Source organism: Dipteris shenzhenensis, chromosome 29 (assembly GCF_047967505.1).
Source record: "Dipteris shenzhenensis isolate YYH24624 ecotype China chromosome 29, Dip_SZ_1.0, whole genome shotgun sequence".
Classification (NCBI taxonomy): Eukaryota; Viridiplantae; Streptophyta; class Polypodiopsida; order Gleicheniales; family Dipteridaceae; genus Dipteris; species Dipteris shenzhenensis.
The window spans coordinates 24,320,680-24,336,859 of NC_141624.1; the positions used below are offsets into that span (position 1 = coordinate 24,320,680).

The window sequence follows — 16,180 nt, forward strand, 5'->3', positions numbered from 1 at the left end:
TCGCCACTCGCTCTCCTCCCTCAACTCAACACCCTTGTCGTTTATAGACCCATGCCGGTTCTCTTTTAGATCGTTCCATGTGGAGGGGCTTCGAGAGACTTATGAGCGTAAATCTTAGGCTTAGTATTTATACCACATCCGCAAGGGGCATGTTTCAAGTAGGGGACCTTGTTGTACGTAAGGAAACAACAAGGAGACGCGTCTCTTGTGAGATGACGATGCTGCGGGATCGCTCATCACGAGCTTCTTTGCCCGTTATCGCCCACAATAATATTATTGCCCATGACGATCACCCCTCCTGGTCTGCAACCTCTTCCCCTCCCTGAAGCTCATCACCATGCTCTTCAACAACGCCTCCGCCGCTTGCTCACCTCCCCCCCCGCCCCTTCTCACCCCTCCGAGGACCTCTTCGATGGCTCTCCCCCCCACGACCGCATCCAAACTGTCCCCCTCCGTCGACACTCCTGCTCCGCTTGCTCCTTGACTGGCAAGTCCCGTTACCCCCCCGGCCCTCAGCCCGTTCCTCTCAACCCTGCTCGATGGAAACGCTCCTCTAATTCGTCTCGCGGGCTTCGCAGGCCTCGCGGCAGTACTTCTGATTCCGCTCGATCCCTTACCCCCTCCACCTTCAAAACTCGATCCTACAATCCTGCAGGCCACGATATATTTGTCGGGGATACTGGACAAGAACGCTTGGCCATAACAAATGGAGAATCAGCCAAATGTGGCTGGCTCGATAACAGCGCCGGCGTTGAGCCGGGGCACCCAACCATCAAATACATCACCGGGGACAATGACAGCCTTAAGCCGGGACCTCAGCCAACCATCAAATACCATATCGATCATGTGGACAGGGACTATGAAGTCGATGTGGAGGTTGGAATAAACGAATCCAACAACTCCCAGCCGTGTAGTAATACTTTCTCCCTCGATTGTTATAATCCTCAAGCCCCGAATAAGAACTTGAAGCTGAAAATACAGATACTTAAGACCTCTGCCAAAGGGTTTGGTTTGAGGATTGTGCAATCTGTGCCTAAAGCAGCTTCAACAGACAATAGCTACATGAACAGCAGCTCTAGTCGGGCAAGCAGGAAGGATTACAAGCAGGATAGCAGCTTGGAAATTGATTCAAGGTATGATGGAACGTTTCGGCCGAACGATCTCTCCGAGTTGGATGCAGTACGTATCTCCACAGGCAAAGAAAGCGCGGACGAAGATCATTGTTATTGTAAGACACCCTGTGGCGCTCCACATTGTAAGGCAGATCAGCGCGAGAAGCTGTTCGAGCAGAAGTAAGTATATTCTACAAAAACGTCACGGTAAGGCTTGAAATCTTTCTTATCCTTAGTAAGATATAGGCACGGTTCTTCCATTGTTCATAGCATTAGCTCTAGTACTACGTTGAAATGTTCTTATTAGAGTCACTCTCCTTAAGAGAAACCAAGCAATCCAAAGATGACAGGGTGTGCCTCTCGACGACCTACAAATTACACTATCTACTCCATGTTTACAAGCTCATCACCTAGTGCTTGAACAAAATACTTCAAAGTTGCTGAGTGTGATTTTCCACTTGACACAAAAAGTTAGAAAGAATATAAAACAAACACTATTAACTCCATGTTTACAAGCATTACCTAGTGCTTGAGCAAATACTTATAATCTGAGCACAATATTCACCGAGTCATTACCTTACAATGAGGAGTTGGTTTCCCTTGTCTCCATGGAGGAGGTTAAGAATCCATGCATTGTCTCATTTGCATCTTTTGCCTAGTCTACCCCTCCCCCAAAAACTAGCCTCTCTCTCTCTCTCTCTCAACAATGACCTACAAGGTAGTGCCAAAAGCATTCATGCTCTACATGAAAGGATTTTCCTATCCTCGTGATTTCTATCCAACCCATTATACCCCATGGAGATTTGTTGTTTAAAGACATCCTATTTGTCTTATCTTGGCTTGATTTGTCAATCGTATGCTTTCCAATTATCTTGTTCTTTTCCCATTGAAATTCTTGTCTACTTTCTTTACTAGCAAAAAGATTGCCCTTTGTTATCTATTTACATTAAAACATTTATTAAAACCATATTTACATTAAAACATTTATTAAAACCATATTTATTATGGTGACATTCTTATAAGTGCTATAGTCCACTTGATAACATCACTTAAATCTAAAGTATCTCTACATATGATATCATGAAAAAAAACTGAGAAAAGTATAAGATAGGATTCTTAGTGAAATTTCTATTGCGTGTAGTGTTTTCTTGTCCCTCACTCTGCTTTAAATTTTTAAATCAATAACAATTAATACATTTTCTATAAGAAATAATTTAAGATCTCTTTATATGTACACTCAGGTTGGAAAATTAGCATAAGTTTTACTAGTACATTATTAAAAAAAATGAGATTAATTAAACATAATTTCTCACTAAAATTTATCATTTCTTACTCCATCAATTAGTCTAGCCCAAAAAAAGAAATTAGAGCATGAGAAATTAAGTTTGTATGTCACATTCAACTAGAGCTTCATCCATCCCCTCATGTAAAGGGGGTATTCACAAATTGAATAGAAAATGTGTGTGTCTTATTCATGATAAATTTACATATAAGTGTTTTTATAAATAGGCCTTGAACACACATGATATATAGGGTTTAGACATGCATAGTGACCACCCTGAGTGAAGTTGCATACATGTATCCTTGTTCATCTACAAACTTTACAAATGCATGGAGTGACAAAATGTGGGGTTGGTATATGCCTCACCCTCCAAAAAGAAATAGATATATGCCTTATATCAAAGGCCTTCTTTATGCCATTTTTCTATATGGTACCATAAACAATAATTTAGGAATTTTGGCACTCATTCAAGTGCCATTTTTAAAATTCCTTATACAACCTTCTACCATTCTCAGGAAAAATTAGTGTGGGGTATACTATACTTGCAATTGTATTGTGGGGTATATTGTACTTGCAATTGTATATATTTTGGTTTTGCTTCACAAGGTTGGACATGGAGAGATTGCTTGATGGTCAAGTGTACAAGGTGGAACATGAGTACCATGGTCATATGCATACCTATATTCTTGATAGGGTTGAACCTAAACAAATTGCTTGATGACAATTTGCAATCTTTCTTGTCTGGCACAAAACATTTGGTATACTAATAAGCTTTAGAAATTTATTTGAACTTATTTCTTATTAAAATTACATTTACCATTATAAATATAAAATAATTAAAGTTTTGTCTATTTGTATTTTCTTAATGCTAAATAAATAATAGGAGCTGATTTTCACTTTTCTAGGCTATCATTAAGAGATGAAATGCCATGGATTTGGCTTGATGGAAATACCTTATGGCTAACAAATCAAAGTAGCATGATTTGGCTTTTTTCTCCCATCTTTAAGATTTGTCTTTGTATCCTTATATTATAAAGTGACTCAAATTAATTATATCACCCAAATAAGAAAATTGAAATCATATTATGTATTATGTTGTGTTGATAAACATCGTTTCTAACCTTCAAATCTAAGACTTTTTAAATCCATTGTAGGGGAAAAAATGCATGAACATAATTTAAATGCATTAAATATAGACCATCTTGAATAGACATAACAAAAAGAGTTGGATGTACAGCTACAAGCAACATTATAGATCTACTTTAGCCATAATCGTATACATACGTCATACATAATAATGTGTAATATTAATACAATCAAGAAAATAATAAATAGTACAATGGGAAAAACGTATGAAGTGGAAAATGATCATTTTAGAGAAGTGCAATGTCTTTATCATACTCATAATCGTTAAAAAATCCATCAGCTACAAATCTCAAAATGGAGATCCATGCAAATACTAACAACAACAAAGGAAATTTGTTGCACGACTCAATCTGCTACAATTGTAACCTGAGAAGAGATGTAACCTCTTTTGAATGCTCTCAAAGACATCTCAAGGGGTCACTCATAAATATCTAAGCGCAGCATGTGGGTTCAATAGAATGCATTTTTCAAATCCGATTTTTACACATTTGTCATAGACAGGTATTTATAGATTGAATAGAAAAAGGGTGTGTTTATAACTGATGAATTTACAAATAAGGGGTTTGCAAATAGGTCTTCAATGCACATGATATATAGGGTTTATACACAGTGACCGTCCATGAAAGAGATTCACTTCTTCTAAGTCTTTGTGATCTTTGTGCAACCCTTTGTTGTCCCAACTTCCTCATTTCTATTTTTGTCTTCTTCTTCTCCTTTTGTGGCTTTGAGAACCTTGCATTAGGGTCATTGTTTGCTTGGGTGTAGCCATTTTTGGTGAGGTTCAGGGACTTTTTTGTATATGGGTATCTTGCATGACCCATAACTTATGCATTGCTAAACAGAATTTGGCAAACTTTGTCTTCAAGTTGTAGTACACATTCCGGATCTCACCTTGACAGTGTAGTCGGGCTACAACCACCATAGTGGCTCTCACCTTGAGAGTGTAGTTGTGCTATGTTGAGCATGCATCTTGAAGACTATACGATATAGCAATTTATTCAAAATCATCAAAAAAAAATTCTATACATACAACCAAGTAATCATTCAAAAGTACTCTATATGAGCTACTCCTCAACCCAAGGACACAACTAAATGAGAACATTCGGCATGGGATAATGGGCCTCCAATGTTGTGCTCAAGTGATGCATACCCATTTGAGGGCATGCTCCATAACTTTTGTCTTTTTTTTGAAAAACCAAAACGGATTGAAAAATTGGAATCCAAACTAGTGGGACTACTTCATGGTGGTCTTAAAACATTAATATTTGTTGGTATTGGTATCTAGATTCACCCTAAAATGGAAGAAGTTGGAAAAGTGCAATTTGTGCATGTGAAAATATATTTTAATAAATCCAACACTATTTACAATTTTGAATTGTTTCTTTTTCCATGCACTTGCTTGCTATATGGCTCATAAGCATGCCAAAGGTCATTGCATTTAATAATACACAGCAACAAACCCGATAGCATGCCCTTTGGCCTATTTGTGTTTTGAAGCATTTTAGGCCACATTGCACTTGTTTGGGATATCCAATTCAGCTGACGTGTATCGCTAGAGGGGGAAAAACTGACGGCTGAAATTTTTCTACTCCTGTGAATTTCAAATTTTCACACCTCTTGCCCATCAAATCTTGCAAGATTAAGTACTTGCAACCTGTCCCCACCCTGCAAATGCCCTGCAACCCGCACACACCTCGACGTGACCTTGCACAAACTTTGGTTTGCCATTGTCTTCTTTCAGGTAAGTTGTCTTCTATTCTTTACTTGCCTCACAAGCTAGCTTCTCTCTATTTTGGTTTGCCATTATCGTCTTTATTGATCATTGCCATGGCACATGCAGCTCTCCATGGCTTACAAGAGAAGAAAATAGAGGCTGTGGGATAGAAAATCTGAAAAGCTTGGTCAGGGCACAAGGAATAGAAGACTCCTTGTAGAGCAGCAGCAGGAAGCAGTTGTTGCATATGCACACATTCGATCATTGCCATCAGAGAAGAAAACGAGCTGTGATGTCATGATTGGTGGTAGCATTCGAGAAAGCAACATCAAGCCATTCAGGTAAATACCAATCTTTAGTCTTCACAAGCTTTAGCTTGCACCCTAAAGTTCATAGAGTGACAACCCTACCAACACCTTTTATTGGAAAGGACTCAATGAGAGTGACTTCCTTGTTCTTTCAACATTTGATATGGTTTGGATATCATTTGCATGGTCCAGCACATGTATTTTAACAATTCTTACCATGCTATCATGCATGAGTCTTAAAAATAAGCATGAGTATGCTTCCAACATGTGTGTGTGTATGTGTACACAATGGGTATGATACCTTAAACATACTTTAATGAGAGTAATACCCTTGCGCTTCCAAATTTGGATGTGGATCAGATGTCCATTTCAATGGTTAGATATGTGTATTTCCACATTTATTACCTTGCATCATCCATGAACATGCATCGGTATGCTTCTACTATATGTGTATATTTTTTATTGGTAGGATTCATTTGCATGCTTGGGCATGCGTATTTTCACAATTCTTATTATGCATCATGCATGAGTGTTAAAATTATGCATCAATGTGCTTCTAGCATATGTATGTGTGTCTGATGATTATTACATTGCTCAGCATCCTTAATGATATTAAGAACCTTGTGCTTGCAAATATTGATGTGGATAGATATCATTGGCATAATGGGACATGCTTAAATTCTTATCATGCATCGTGCATGAGTGTTTAAAATATGCATTGGTGTGCTTCTACAATATGTGTGTGCCCGATGGGTATGATACGTTGCATAGGCCTTAATGAAATTAATAGAATTGTTCTTGCAAAAGTGAGATGTGGATTACGTATCTTTTTCATTTCCGGGCATGTGTGTTTCCACAATTCTTACCATGCAACATGGATGAGTGTTAAAAATATGCATCGATGTGCTTCTAGCATATGTATGTGGGTTTGATGGATATGATACTTTACAAAAGTCTTCATACCAATAATACCCTTACCTTGTAACTTTTTGAGTTGATAGGATATCATTTGCATGGTTGGGCATGCGTATTTCCATAATTCTTAAACATTCATTATGCATGAGTGTTAAAAGTATGCATGAGTGCTTCTAGCATATCTGTGTGTGTTTGATAGGCATGATACTTTACATAGATTCAATGAGATAAAAGCCCTTACAGTGCTTTCAAAGCTTGATGGGAATCGGGAAACATTTTCACGGTTGGGCATGTGTATTTTCAAATTTCTTACCATGCATTGTGCATGAGTGCTAAAAATTATGCTACAAATCAAGCAATGGGAAAAATGCAACAATGTCAGGCAACAAAGTAATCAAAAAAAACGAGAGAAATGAAAGCACACAAACAAGACAACAAGATACCAAGAAAGCATTGAACTCAAGCAAGTAACAAGATGCAATCATATCAAGCAAGCAAGTAATTGGAAAATTTTGGCAGCATCTCCCCTGGGCCACGGAAAAATCTCACATTTGCCTTTTGTGCAACCACAAAGACATAAGAAACATGTAAACACACAATGCACATTCCAAAGATTCTTATTATGCAGATGAAAGGGTTGGGAAGATTACTTGGAAGAAGAACTTTGAAGACAAACCACTCACAATATCCTCCACTTCTTTAGTTTAGGCAAAATAAAAATTTTCTTCTTCAAGCTTGGTGTGGAGAGGAGCAGGCCAACAGTGGCCATGTGGGTGGTGTAGGGAAGGTCGGGGAGGGTAGGGAGATAGTGGAAAGTTCATGAGGAAGAGGCAAAAAGTTGGCAAGATCTCAAACAAGAGAGGTGTGGGAAAAAAATAAGCATTTGGGTTTTTTGCTTTTTGAAAGTTTATCTGAGTCGGTATAGGCCGATTGGTATACACCGACACCTATACCAATGAAAACAAAGTTTTCCTTTGTTTTTGCATTTCCTAAAAATTTTAGTACTTCTCTCACTTCAAGTTTCAGACTAGGTTTAATAAATGATGACTTGTATTGGATTACAAAATCTTGGAGCCTGGGAGGCCCTGTTTTAGGGTGCATGTTGACTTTTTTTACCATATCTCCTTTTTAACCACACCTTACACCTTTTAAAACATACATCATTGTACTTCTAGCCACCACGCATATGGTATTAGATGTGCATGATACTTTTCACAAGCCTCAAATCAGGTGATTTCAAGTCCTATGCAAAGAATCATGGCCATTCAATGTCATTTGCATGGCTTGGATTAGATATTTCCTTTTCGCACCACGCATCATGCATGGGCATTGAAAAACATGCATCTTTCAACTTCTAGCCATGCAAATGACATTTGATAAGCATCATACTTTGTACAAGCATTAAAATGGGTGAGTTCAAGGCTTGTGCAAAGTATCATGGCCATAATTTGGTGTCATTTTCATGGCATGGAATGGATATTTCCTAGTTTTTCACCATGCATCATGCATCAGCATTGAAAAACATGCATCGGTGTGCTTCTAGCCATGAAAATGGTATTTGATGGACAAAACATGCATCATACATGAGCATTGAAAAACATGCATCGGTATGCTTCTAGCCATGACAATGGTATTTTATGGGCATGATACTTTCACAAGACTTAAAGTAGGGAATTTTAAGGCCTACACAAATTTTCATGACCATTAGATATCATTTGCATGGCTTGGAATGGATTTTTCATAGTTTTTCACCATGCACCATGCATGAGCGTTGAAAAACATGCATTGGTGTGATTCTAGCCATGAGAATGGTATTAAATGGGCCTGAAACTTTACAAAGTCCTTAAATCAGGTGAGTTCAACTCCTTTGCAAATTATCATGGCCATTTAATGTCATTTTCATGGCTTGGAATGGAAATTTCCATGCTATTCCCCACCATGCATCATGGATGAGCATTGAAAAGCATGCCTAGGTATTCTTCTAGCCATGAAAATGGTATTTTATGGGCATGATACTTTTCACATGCCTTAAAAAAGGTGAATTCAAGGCCCTCGCAAAGTATCATGGCCATCCCGCGTCATTTTCATGGCTTGGAATGGATATTTCCTAGTTTTTCACCATGCATGAACGTTGAAAAGCATGCATGGGTGTTCTTCTAGCCATTAAAATGGTATTCCTAGAGCATGATACTTTATATAATCCTTAAACTATCTGAGTGTAAGGCCTATTCAAAGTATCATGGCCATATGATGTCATTTGCATGGCTTGGAATGGATATTTCCTAGTTTTTCACCATGCATCATACATGAGCATTGAAAACCTTGCATTGGTGTGCTTCTAGCCATGCAAATGGTATTTGATGGACATGATAATTTTTACAAGCCTTAAATTAGGTAATTTAATTCCTTTGAAAACTATCATGGCCACTTGATGTGATCTATATGGCTTGGAATGGGTATTTCCTAGTTTTTAACCATGCATCATGCATGGGCATTGAATAACATGCATCATTGTGTTTCTAGCCATGAAAATGGTATTCAAAGGTCATTGTACTTTGCAAAAGAATGTGAAAAGTATCATGTCCATCTTATGTAATTTGCATGGCTTGGAATTGATATTTCCAAGGTTTTCACCATGCACCATGCATGAGCATTGAAAAGCATGGATTGGTGTGTGTCTAGCCATGCAAATGGTATTGGCTGGGCATGATATGTTGCACAAGACTTAAACTACAAGATTTCAAGGCCTATGCAAAGTATCATGGCCATCTAATGCCATTTTCATGCCTGGAATGGATATTTCCTTTTTTTTCACCATGCATCATCCATGAGTGTTGAGAAAGTAGGATTCCTAGGTGGGGCTAGGATGATATGGTCTATCTCAGCCCATATGACTTTCTTGGGCTGTCTCTATTAATGCCAATGTTTCCTCTTGCATGCCATCTATACACAAAAGATGCTAGAGTAATGATGATAGTACCTCCCACATGCACATCATCATGATTAATAAATATTTCATGGTTTCAAGAAGGATACCCTAGTAAAACTAGGTGAAGTCACAAGGTAGAATTACTTTATCCATTTTGGAATTCACTTACAAAACAAGGGTGATATTATGCAAGAACATGTCATAACAAGGCAGTAAGAAAGATGTACTACTTACACATGTGTCCATCTTACTCGAAAATCCAATCCCATTACAAGTTTATTGATGCTATGGCTAAAGGAGATTCTAAAATGATGTTAGTGACTGCATGTGCACACAAGGTTTATTGATGTATAAGCTAGGACGAGGCACTTCAAAGGCTACACTTTGTAGTTTTTCATCCCAAAGTTTTGTCCTCAAGTTGGTTTAAGCAAATAATCCTAAAAGGTGTAAAAGGGGTGGGGGGAGGAGGAATTTGAAAATTTTGGGGTAAAGCCCACTTAGGGAAAAAAATTTGTTGGCTACTACATAGCATGAAATATGAGACCAAGGCTAACTATGTACTAACGTAAAGAAGTTGAGCTAAATGATATCATTCCTTCTCATACAAGAGAGACATTTCAGATCAAGAAAGAATCAAGTTTACATGATTGCAAAACCATCATCGGCAGCAACAAAGACCTCTAGGATGCTAGGTTTTCATAGTGGCATAACTGGGATACTTTGGTACTGTAATATCAACAACAACTAGAGAGTTGGGCTTTTTGCAAACCCTTCTTTCTTAGATCCATGATGATTGGCTGACTAGTTCTTTTATCTTCACATCCTCGGATCTTGATTTGGGGTGACTATTGATGGTGCTAAGGCTATCCCTCATCTTGCACTTAAGGATTTCTCCAATGATGATTCTTTTGATTTGGCTTGAGCTCTTATGCTTCCCATGATGGCATTCTCATATGGACATTACGCTTAAGGTGTGTTTGGTCTTCTATTTTATCTGCTTAACTAAATTTCACTTTGTGGAGGATGGTTTCAACTAGATTTTTGACTTAAGATAGTCTTGCTAAGTGGCAATAGGATATCTCTCCTATTTGCCCTCTTTATTGGTTTTCTTTAGAAACCTACTTGCATTGGTTTCAGGGTTGTGCTGTCATAAGACTTGTATGGTGTGCATTTTTCACATGGTTTAGGGTTGTGGGCATCTGTCTACCGAAACTAGATGGACGAATGCACTGTTAGGTGATTGGGGGAAGATAATGGATTGTCAAATCTTTATCTGGAATGTTCTTCGCATAGTGATTATTCATAGGATCTGGCTCGCTCGTGATTTTATGGTTTTCAGACAGATTGCCTTTCCTAACCATTTTTGTTGTCATGCGTTGGATGAATTGCTTTCAATTCTGTCTCGGGGGGGTCACCTTGGGAAATGTAAGTATACCATGAGAGTTCAAAATGAGGGCACACATTTTTAAGGATGGAATTTCCCAAAAGATATGAAAGATGGAGACTAGTAGTCCCACACAATATAGAATAAGGTGGCATACCACTATGGCCTTGCTTTTAATAAATGCAAGGCTTATTGAGCTAGCACCTATTAAATGCTTAACAACAAGATACTAATATAATAGGGTGGCACAACCACTAAGTCCCCATTAAGAGAAAATGTAAGGTAGCTCTAATAACTTATGAAAGGGAAAGGATAGGTGTGAATTGGAAGGAGAGGGAAAGAGAAAAAATCAAGTGAACACAAACAAGGTGCGTGGGTGCTTGACGACACTGCCCCTAAATATGAGAAAATGTGATATGATATGAGCAGCATCAAAATGTGATTACATACTTATCCTTATTCAAGATAATATCACTTTAGCTAATCATACAAATGATAGCCCACACAATCCGACATTGCTTTGTGACACTCCAACACTCTAAGCGTTGTCCAAAATTAAACTAAAATAAACATGCAAGGGTTCTCTTTTCTATGAAATGAGGTTAAAATTGATCGCGATTCCATTGGTCAAGCTTTAGTGCACACATCATTGCACTTGCTGAAACATGACTGATGTTTGAAGAGCATCGCTCTCAATTGATGTCAGACAATGAGATGGAGCTAAACTACACATGTTTGGTGGAAGAGAATCAAGTGGGAAAACAAATTTTGGTTCATTTGGACTTGCGGGATTGTTTATATGGAGGTTTTTGGCTACAAATATGATGCTTGTTTGTCAATTCAGGGATCCTGGAAGAGCAATATTGAAGCGTCACTTCAAGAACATGGGTGGGAGGATCCGGGCCAAGAGGAAATGGTTGGCTAAACCAAAGGAAATTTGTTAGAAAACATTGTGGATTTGATGGATTTTAGCTACGTCCGCAACATTGCGATAGCCAAAAAATTTAAAGAATACATGTAAGATGCCATGCTACGAGTAGGCCTCACTTGGGATAATTCCAAGAACTAGAGAAAAGGCCCCAAGAACCAAGCATGAGATCAATCACTATAATACTGTTGCCATTATGAGAAATCTGGGAAAACATGTGATTGGCATCTTGACATAAACGAAACAAAGATGGAAAATAATACCAAGAATCCCTTAGAAATCAACACTTATATTATGTTCTTCACGAAAGAGTAAACAACATGAAGCATGACGTTCTCCATCCATTTTCAAGTTCTTGGATGTTGGATGGCTCCATAGACACTAGCTTGACTTAAATGTTGAATGGTTAGATTTGCTGCCAAACCTAGCCATACGTTTGGTGCTACCCCAGATGAATTTCATTACTTTTGGAGGAGGTTCCACTGTCAACTTGGTGCTTTGTAACCATGTACTTTCCAGCATTCAGTCAATAATCTTGGGCTGGTGGGTAGTGGTTGGTCAGCCAATCACATTTCGTTTGTTGGCTTTTCCAACATAGTATTGAAGCAAGTTTAAGCTTCAAATGAGTAGTAGGTCGTGGAATATAAAACTTCTCCCTCTCTTTGGTGCAATCTTAAGAGCGTCTTTGAGGACGTACATTCACTGAGATCCTAGAGCCACAAGTCTCCTGGCAAGGTTTGCAAGAAGAGATTGAGGTCTCATGGCAAAACTCTTCATCATTACCCTATGAGGCCAAGCTAGACAGGACTTGTAGAGATTAAAGCTCGATTAAAGTCAAAGAGTTTGTCGATTGCCTATGATCTATGGGACATTGATTCCATCTCCTAACTATCTGACTAAATCATAGCTTGGAACAATAAGGACACCACAACATTGGTTTCATGGTCATGGTGTCTGTAGATTGGATTCTTTTGCACGTTTCAAAGTAGTCCTGATGATGATTCTATACCCTGCACTCAGAGATCCCTCAAAATAAGCAAGTTTGATGGAAATTGAAAGAGATTATTTGGAGTTGAAGAAGATATTCTTCACTTGTTCATGATCTGCTCATCTGCTCGAAAGTTTTGAAGGGAGGACATGAAACTGTTAGGAGAACATATATAGAGCTGGGTCCAAAGGCAACAGGACCTATCATATAAAATGTGCAATGTCAGTCAGTTGATGGTAGAGTTCAAAGGGTGGATGTGAAGAAAGGAGCAGGAACTGAAGGTGCAGAAGAGAGTAGAGCAGCAATACATGGAGCAGAGCAACAGAGCAGTAGTGATTTCTAGCATACATGAAATGCTAACGGTTGAGTTGCCTCAGCTACTATAGACTGTGTTCTAACTTCAGAAGTATGGTCACAAAGTTTGGATAGTGCTATTTAGTCACTGAGGTAGTTTTCGTACAATAGATGCTTTCAAACCTCTCCGTATGCAGAATAACTTTGGGATACACAGAGCTTCCCAGTTTCTTAAGTCATGGGGAGGATATGTGTATGCAACCAGTTTTCAGACAAAGGAGGCAGCGGAAACTGAACAGAGAACTGAATGCGAAAGAGAGAGAGAGATGCACTGAATAGGCCTGAACCAAACTGTTGTAATCAGCCCCCAAACAGGAACAAAGAAGACTGGATACAATTTCCCAAAGAGTGGGGGACAAGAGGCTGATCCTCAGCAAAGACACACAGGCTGAACTCGACAAAGGAGAGCCACAAGAGGTTGGCACAGGGATCACAGGAGATGGAGTTGAATCTTTTTTAAAAAAGATCATGTGCACTTGTCTAGATCAGTTTTCTTTGAATTTCTTTCATTTTTACATTCCTCATCTAGAGTGACGTTCTCAAAAGCTATGTGGAGGCAATGCAACTATTGATGCCACACTGATCTCATACAAGTAATGTGGCATGCTTTTTCTAGGCATGGCATCCAATCAGAGAGCATACCCTTCATTGTGAACCAGGACATATGAGGTTCACTACCAGTTGTTTAGGCCAGTAGACCTAGTTAACTATCAAACCTTGCATAATTAATGGGTAGTAATGGCTATCTGTTGCTTTTAGGCCTCTACATTAGGGTAGGCAAGATGGTCTAGATAGAGGCAAACAAGCAAGGGAAATTCCATCACCCAGCAAGGAGACCACTCTTTTGGGTGGTCAAGTATCCAAATAGTGAAGCATCAGGTTGGGCAGCCACAATGTGGCCTAGTGAAGCAGATAGGCTAGCTATTAGAGCAGTATATAGGTGGTAATTGGCCAACTACGCAAGTAGCCAAGGCAATATCTCAGCTAGCAACCAAATGGCCAACTGGCTAGCCAGCTATGTTGGTTGGTTGGCCAGGCAATTAACATGCTATACAGGAGGGCTTGGGGCCATTCTAATTAGGTCTTTCCCTATAGTTTTGGGTCTGACATTCCAGTAGCATAGAACCCTTCTCTTCTCTATAGTAATCAGTCAGCAATTCATAGCCTTCAATCCATCAAAATTTTAGCCAATTGTTGGCTCATTAGCCAACCAATTGGCACAGCAACATGCTATATAGGAGGGCCTTGGGGCCATTCTAAGTATGGATAGTGTTACAATGCATGGTTGAAGAGGATATCTATGATATTGCTTCTGTGTATGCCTCTCAAACTTTTTCTTTGCGTGGACAGATGTGATATGCCATCAGTCATTATACTTGGAAGTCGAATGCCTTCATATGTGGAGATTTCGATAACGTTAACTCCCCTCATCCACATGATAATACTACTCAAAAATCTCATATGATAGCTTCTGAATTTCAAAAATGGGAGGAAATGTAGAGTGCTCTTAATGCATAAGATTTGTGGAAAATCTCTCAGCCTCCAACACTGGGATTCACATATCATCATAATGCACTTTCCCATTACGGGGTGAGATTGGATAGATGGTATCTATTGAGCATGCATCAGTTTGATGCTTTCATAGAAAGAAATTTTAAAGCCTTGACACCTCCAAAACTTGGCTTACAAGGAACATTGCCTGTTTTTCCATATCTTTTCTCATCTTTTCTAATCTTGACTTGCCCAGATTGTAGTCCCATATTTGAAAGCACTTTTTCAATTCTTATAATCATTCTCTTACTTTCTGGTTGGGGCTTTAAGCTATATGCATCAATGATAGGTGCACCAGCTTTTCAATTATTCTGACAATGGCATGAAGGGCACAAATGTGTACTCTCTGAAGAGGAATTTCAATAATTGGGCTCCATGATGGATCTTTCCCCGAAACATCACAATATGGTGCCTTTGTCTGAACGACCTCTGCAAGTTCACAAGCCCATTGCTTTTGGTTCTTTTTACTTGCCTGCAATGGTACTCTCTTTTGCATGCACAATGGACAAGGATGGCTTGTATTTTCTCCATGTGCCACATTAAACATACATTTAATAGTCTTGAGATCAGCAGCTAGATCCCATTCTATGCAGTAGGATCCATACACCTCAACCTCAAGCAATTCACCATTGTAATGACATTTGATCACACTTGGGATATCTGTTTGGTCAAAGAACCACTTCAAAATTGAATGTGACTCCTTTGGCACCTGTAAAACCTATAAAACCAACTCACATTCTATTTCAAAATATTCCAAGCATTTGCCATTATTACCAAATCAAAATTCAAATTTTCATGGTACCTCAAATGTAGCCAGCCACCAAATCTCTTGTTCAGATTAAACGCTAAACTGCCTTGCATCATCAAGCTCACCCTGAAGGTCCAATATTATATTCATCAATGTCAAATTGACTCTTTCTAATTTTTGACCTTTGACAACCTCACTTTCAACAAGCTTCAGTACAATCTTTAGTTGACCATTGCATTCTTCCACAGGCATATCATAAAACTTGACCATGGCCTGGAACACTCTTCGAACATCCATCACAAAGTTGTTGTTGGCTGTGAGTTCCAATTCTTTGGACTCTCTAGCCTTCCCTTTCATAGTAAGTGTACTACATACATACTGAGGCTCACCAACTAAATCAAGTACACCCAAATTGAGAGCATGCCTTGCCTTATCAACATGGGTGGGTTTTGAAAGTGAGGTTTTAACTTTTGTTTCTATAGAAAGGCATGCTTTCTTTAAGCTCTTAAATATGAGAAGACGATATGCCCTGGTACTTATCCCTACAATGTTAGAGACTCCCTATCATTAGTTGCATTGAATTGCTCCACAACTTTGCTCATGGAATCAGATGTTATCTTTGATTTTAGACTTTTGAATTTGGGATGTATAGCAAACTCCAATATTTTTTTCATAAACACTTCACCCATAGCACAAGACTATTCATCATGGACAAAAATGAGTTCTGAAGCAGTCCTACAAGCTCTCACTCAACATTTCTAGTGACCACTTTTCTTGGATATTTCATCCATTGAATGCAATTTCCTCTTTTGAAGTCTTGG

The 16,180-nt window shown here is 38.7% G+C and overlaps 1 protein-coding gene across 1 annotated transcript; it reads left to right on the plus strand.

Moving 5' to 3' along the window:
- The first annotated feature begins 282 nt into the window (after positions 1-282).
- LOC147882615 (uncharacterized) lies at positions 283-1,296 on the plus strand. The gene has a single exon (XM_087400459.1). It carries the CDS (start codon positions 283-285, stop codon positions 1,294-1,296), a length of 1,014 nt encoding a protein of 337 aa, XP_087256585.1.
- Positions 1,297-16,180: the final 14,884 nt, after the last annotated feature.

What these genes read in the sequence shown, in the direction of transcription:
- LOC147882615 (XM_087400459.1), top strand. Translation starts at nt 283, where the DNA reads ATGACGATCACCCCTCCTGGTCTGCAACCTCTTCCCCTCCCTGAAGCT.